The 6,643-nt window shown below is 39.6% G+C and overlaps 1 protein-coding gene across 4 annotated transcripts in view; it reads left to right on the top strand.

Moving 5' to 3' along the window:
- CUL2 (cullin 2) overlaps window positions 1-3,711 on the top strand; it is a 43,709-nt gene extending 39,998 nt beyond the window's left edge. For all 4 annotated transcript variants that reach the window (XM_063303436.1, XM_063303438.1, XM_063303437.1 and 1 more), the window contains 2 exons: window positions 2,368-2,484; window positions 3,095-3,711. In XM_063303436.1, coding sequence (XP_063159506.1) covers window positions 2,368-2,484; window positions 3,095-3,226 — 249 coding nt within the window. In that variant the 3' untranslated portion in view covers window positions 3,227-3,711. The remainder of the gene's footprint in view (window positions 1-2,367; window positions 2,485-3,094) is intronic.
- The last annotated feature ends 2,932 nt before the right edge of the window (window positions 3,712-6,643 follow it).

Raw genomic sequence — 6,643 nt, forward strand, 5'->3', positions numbered from 1 at the left:
ATAACTTGGAATCTTTTTTGGAAATGCAACCCTATGCATTTTTAGTCCAAGGTAAGATCCATTTACCACTTCCAGACATCCCAGGGAACCAGAATTGTGGTTTGCTTATGAGTGAGCAACATACTGATTTCTGCTACCTGTGGATGTGGCTAGTAAATTTAGACAGCTTTATCTGTTTATTTTGTATTTATTTCATTCTTTACAACTCTAACCTATATGAACAGTGATCAGTGTTCAATGGGATTTATCCCCCAGTAAGATTATGACATCAGTCCTTAATTTGTTTTGCATTTATTTTCTTTACTATCTTGTTTTTTGTTCAGATTTACTTCCACATATTTTAAATTCTCTTTATCATTTTTCTTTAGCTTACAAAGGATATGTGGGTTCCCCCCCCAAGACATTTATTTTGTATTTCTATTATTTATTTGTATACTTATGATTTGGGCATATTCTAAACTAGTAATACTGTTCAAAATCTGACTGGATTACGAACATTAATACATTAATGTAATATTAATTACATTGTCAACATCATTACATTAATTACTACAATAATTCACACCAGATATTTATAATACAGCATTACCAATAATGATTTCATTGCCACCATCTAAAACGAATTTCATTAGCCAATACCTTCTTTTTGGAAATGCTAGCCAAAATGGCATTGCTCACCATATTATATATTTATGTTCAAATAATTTTATTTTCTGTTCAAAGAATGTTACTGTCCTATTGGAAATACTTTCTGAATTTGAGCTTTCACTTTAAAAAAATCAATCCAAATTTAGTTATTGCGTTACTTGTTGTATAATAATACACCTTTCTGGGAAGCCATTATTAACTGAGGTTGGCCGAGAATTCCCACTTCACAGGATTACTTGAAGTCTCAGTGATCCTGTACAGCTAACAATCTTGGCTATTTTAGCATGTTAATAATGATTACAGCTTCAAAAGTATAGAATGAGCTTAGAATGTCATTTCCTTCGGCCATATGTCTTAGGAAATCTCTAGAGCAGCTAAGAATTAATGTGTGTTGAACTTCAGTTTCATAATAAGTATCACATTGTACTTATTACTCCACTGATCCGATAAGAGTCTTTGGCAAAGCAATTACTATTAGCTGGTAAGCTTCTCTAAATTGATTGAAAATTACTCATTGTTTTTTAAGGTGCCTGACCATGTTTTCTCGAAAGTGTTTGTTGCTTTTCAATGCGTGTGGGAAAAACAAATCTTAGATCATTCCTTAAAAAGCAGCAGCTTATATAGCACCATACTTCACATTCTAAAAAAACTATTTTGTTGATTTTATTTCAGATCGTATAATTTAAAGAACACACAAAAATAAGTGTTGTACTTCCTTACATTTGTTTAAGACCTTGAAACTATCAATTCTTTTTCATCTTCAATGGTAGTTCCATAATATTCACTTTTTATTGTGTCTGGAGGCTTTCCTCTGTAAGTTGTTCTGATTAAAAGAAGATGAGCTGAACTGAATCTGGCTAGTGCTTCATATAGTTCAGCATTCTCTTTTCCATCCTGCCCTGATAACCCCAGGGAACCCAGAAGGTAAACACAAAGTAGTAACTCTCTCTTGTAGTTGCATCCAACAGCCTGGTATTCAGTGGCATATACTGTAGTCTTTGAGCCTGAGGTTTATATAGAGCTGCTATGACAATAATCAAAATTCTCAATGGAGAGTTTGTTTACCACGGAGAGGAAGGAAGAATTCTTAGTGCTCTGCTTCTGTATACTACATTATTTGGATCTCTACCACGGGACTTAGGAATATTCAGTGAATCCAACATTTGTATACGAACATAGACATAGTTTGTGTGATGCTCTTAACTTTAATAATAGGTAAGGGATTTATTCAAGGTCTGCATCATGTTGCCTGGATTTGGGCAGCATGGAAAGCAAAATCACAATATAACTGGTGTGTTGTCCCAATAAAATTACTGTAGAAGAGTTGCCTTACAGGATCAAACCAAGTGTTTTCCACTCAAATCTATTTTTAGCTGTCACCCTCTTTGTTTAAACCAGAGTTTTTCAAACTTGGCAACTTTAAGATGCATGGACTTCCCATGCTTTAATTTGGGGAGTTAAAGTCCATACATCTTAAAGTTGCCAAGTTTGAAAAACTCTGGTTTAAACTCTGCAAAGTAGCTTAAAGAAAGGATTCCCTTGGTCCCCATACACGTTTCCTTTAGCTTCTGAGAGTGCCAGAGGATTAGCTTCTTCCATACTGTTTATAAGAAGAACAGCTCTCATCTGGAGCACGAAAGAATATGCAGTTTGAATAGGGATGGTTCTGCACGTGATCATAGCTACTAACCCACTGAATTATATTGTCTTGTGTTGCAGGAAATGGAGCAAACAAGAAGCGCTGTAGATGAAGATAGGAAAATGTACCTTCAAGCTGCAATCGTCCGCATCATGAAAGCACGGAAGTTGTTGCGACACAATGCTCTCATTCAGGAGGTGAGGTTATGTGCTACTTGGCACGTAGAAATCTAGGTCTTGTTAAATGGGATAGTTAGCTGTGCCAATTGAGATAAGGTGGTGGTTCTGTGCGCGTGACCTGCTTGAACCCTGGTTTTAGAATGCTGGATTACCGATACACACTTTATGATACATGGTGTCCTGCTTAGTATTCTTTAACCACCACCAGCTGACCAGCTTGAAGCATGTTGTCTTGCGTCAGAAAGATTTTTGGTGATCCTCAAATGTAAATGGTCTTGCCTTAGGGATTCGGTTTACATGCAATTTTGAGCCTGTTCATGGAGTAACATGGCATATTAGCATACAAGTGTGAATCGAGTGGTAGCATTTTTCATTTTCACAAAAGTGCTCTTCCAGAAGTTGCGGTCCTACACTTTGCTGTCTCTGCATGGATTATGAACTTTGCTCCAAACTCTTCACTTGCTCCAAAAATACACCAACTGGCCTGCAATTTTGAGAAAATGAATCTGTCTTCCAAAAAAAAAAAAAAAAGTACAGCTGGCTTGGTTTTGAAGGGTTTTTTTCCCCCAATTCCTTTAAGTAGACAGCATTTCCATCAGGTTCTGTCTTTCTTGTCTCCTCTGCACAGGTAATTAGCCAATCAAGAGCTAGGTTTAACCCAAGTATCAGCATGATTAAGAAGTGTATTGAAGTTCTGATAGACAAACAGTACATTGAACGGAGCCAGGCCTCGGCAGATGAGTACAGCTACGTAGCATGAATTTAATATTCTACAGATACGGCTGTGTGGAGATCATTTCTGTCTCTGCTTGGTGTGTTCCGTGGGGAAAAAAGCAGGTCTGTGGTGCCTCCATAACTGGTCTTTTGGCAGTCCCTGTTTTTTCTGCTGTTTACAACATCACCAGTGCCACGTCATGAGCGTCAGTGAAGAAAAAAGCCTATAGATATCCCGAGCTCATGTCATTATGACATTTCTTAAAACTTTACTAAAAGAGAATGAGTGAAGTCTTGCTGAAATGTGGAAATTTTGGTTGGATACCATGCTTCCCCCTTCCACCTCTCCATCCTCCCACGTTTGCAGTTGATGTTTTTTTTTAATGTATCTTAAAAGACAAACTTAAAACAGACTAAATATTGTAATATGGCAGATAACATAATAATTGTATCTACACTGAAATGTAAAAAAAGAAGAACACAATACTGCTGCTTATCAAATAAATAAAAAAAATGGAATATGTTGTACAAGTTGGTTTTAATTTATGAATTAAATAACTGTTTTCAGTGGTAAGCATCCTTGTAGCTCACTCCTGTGCATTTTACTGTTTGATCAGCAGGATTTATCTCCTATATGTAGGCAAGCCCTTGCTCTGTAAAAACAACTGATTGTATTTCCAAGTTACTCTGTTTAGAAGTCAGCTTGGAAAAGGGATGAATTCTAATTGGCTGGGTGCTGTTATGTTCATTTGATCCATGAAAGAATGGATCGTGTGGATGTTACCTCACTGTGATCGGATTTGACTTAGAAGGCAGGAATAAGAGCTTTAAAAGCAGCCCATTGTCCCTAAAGCTTCTCCTTTCCATGTAGGGTGTCTGGATGCCAACATAGGAGGCAAAGAACTAACGGCTAATTTACTGCGTCAGTTTTTATTTATACGATTGCATTTTTAACTACTCAAATTGTGAAGAAAAATTATTATGAACCAGGCTGCCTAAACTCACAGTGGGAGATGGTTGAGCTTAGTGAATTTATGATAAGATTTCAAGTACTTGAATTTTTAACAAGCAGTGCAGAGGCCCTCCTAGCCACAGCTGCCACCTGCTCTTTGAGCTGCAGCTGTGAGTCCAGGAGGACCCCCAGATTGTGCACTGGGGGGCAGCACCATTCCATCCAGAACCAAAGACGGAAGGTCCCCAGAACCAGGAGGTCCAAAACTCCAGAGCCACTCAGTCGTGCTTGGGTTGAGCTGAAGACTGTTGCGCCCCATCCACCCCCCAACAGCCTTCGGGCACTGAGCAGAACCTCCATGGCATCACTCAGCCTGGGGTGGAGATAAAAAGCTAGGTATCATTAACATACTGATGATACCTCACCCCAAACTGTTGGAATACCTCACCCAGCAGCTTCACGTAGATGTTAAACAGGAGGAGAGAGAGTACTGATCCCTGAGGCACCCCACAAAGGAGAGGTCACTGGCGGGATCCCCCCATCAACACCAATTGGAACTGACCGTGGAGGGAGGAGAACCAGCACAACACTGTGTTGCCCACCCCCAACTCTTGGAGTTGGTCTAGAAGGATACCATGATCAATGGTACTGAAAGCCACTAAGAGGTCAAGAAGAGCAAGGATGGACACACCACCCCAATCCTGCTCCTGCCGGGGTCATCCAAGAGCACCATCAATGCCATCTTAGTCCTATACCCAGGCCTATTATGTAGCTATGTACCTTGTCTTTAGAGAGCCAGTTTGGTATAGTGGTTAAGGCATCAGGCTAGAAACTGGGAGACTGTGAGTTCTAGTCCCACCTTAGGCCAGTCGCTTTCTCTCAGCCCTAGGAAGAAGGCAATGGCAAACCACTTCTGAAAAACCTTGCCAAGAAAATTGCAGGGACTTGTCCAAGCAGTCTCCGAGAATCAGACACTATTGAATGGATTAAAAAAAAAACTTTGTCTTTAAAGAGTCAGTATAAAAATTCATTCAGTAATGTTTTTGGAAGGCAATGATGTCTAGCTTCTCCCATTCACTGGTTAGCTTTAGTGTTGGGGCTTTTAATTATATTTATTATTGTAAATATTAATTCCTGCATGAATGTCTTCTGGGAGTTGAAGGCTGCAAACGTAGGAACTCCCCGCATGTTATTCCCACAGAAAAAAATTCTGTGAAGAAAGGCTGAGCTGACTGATATGGACTGACCCAAAGTCCCCCAGTGAACTTTATGGTTGAGTGGGACTTACACCTGTGATCTCCAGTCCTAGTCCAGTGCCTTATTTGCTAGAATAGACAATTTGTTTATTTATCTTGGAGGTTTCATAATCCAGTTGGATTTCTGCATCCTTGAACATAAGACTGGGTCTTATCGATAACTCTGTGAGTAAGAAGTGCACTTTTATATCTTGACAGCATCCAAGAAATCTTGCATAATTACAAAAGATTCACTGATGCTTTTTATAAAAAGCATTAATTTTTTACTTTCTCTAACAGGAGTCCTTCTCCTCCTGTCTTCCTTTCTTTGATTTATATCTATTTCTAATGCAGTATGCTGTCAGAGCCAGCAGCCTGGGGGGAGACTAGTTAAATGTGTACTGCTGTGACTCTTCTGGGGGGAAAATGGTATGAGTGCCAACCTGCTATCTGAGCAATTGATGGAATCCATATGGTGTAATGGTTAAGGTGCTGAACTGGGACCAGGACAAGTGCACTCAAATGTGGAATTCACGAGGTGAGTTAGTCCAGGCACTACCAGCTTTCCTCTCAGAGAGATTGTTCCTTTAGCCTCTTAGAGACACCCTCTCCCTTATGCACTACCTAGAAGAAAACTAACAAACTAAATGTTACGTTTAAATGGATTCAAACATTATAATGATATCAAGCCTATTCTTTGCTTCACTAACTTTTCCAAGAATACAGGAAGGAGTCAAAACAAGAAAGCAGTGCACTGATTCTTAAATATCTTTGGGGGTGGTCTGAATACATCTTTGTCTAGATATACAACATGTAAATCAAGTCTAGCACTAACTGGATAAATCACTAATTCGTCAGTCCAATTTCGGGCAACATGGCAAATCATAGTCCTGTTATCTGCCATTTTGGCCAATTGCCTGTCTGCCTTTTTGGTAACTGGTTAACTGACTATACTCCCAATTTCTTTGGCTACCCAGTTAGGATCAGAGTCACAAGGGGCAGGGGGAGGACAGGGGGAATGGGTTGGGTGTCTTCCCACTGCTTCTACATCCTCAGTGCTATGGGGGAAAAAATGGGAGCAGAAGAGATGCTCTGGCTAGAACTGCCCTGTTTTGCAGCCCCTCCCATCTCACCATCTGAAGACACACCATGCATTAGTAAGTAAACCATGTCAAAGCTAAGGTAGAGGTGGTGGTTAAGGCACTCCTCAACACTGCTCATTAACCCAAGGACTGTATTAAGAAATAAAGTTTAGCTTAGTGCTCTGTAAGAACCC

Source organism: Candoia aspera, chromosome 4 (genome assembly GCF_035149785.1).
Source record: "Candoia aspera isolate rCanAsp1 chromosome 4, rCanAsp1.hap2, whole genome shotgun sequence".
Taxonomy (NCBI): domain Eukaryota; kingdom Metazoa; phylum Chordata; class Lepidosauria; order Squamata; family Boidae; genus Candoia; species Candoia aspera.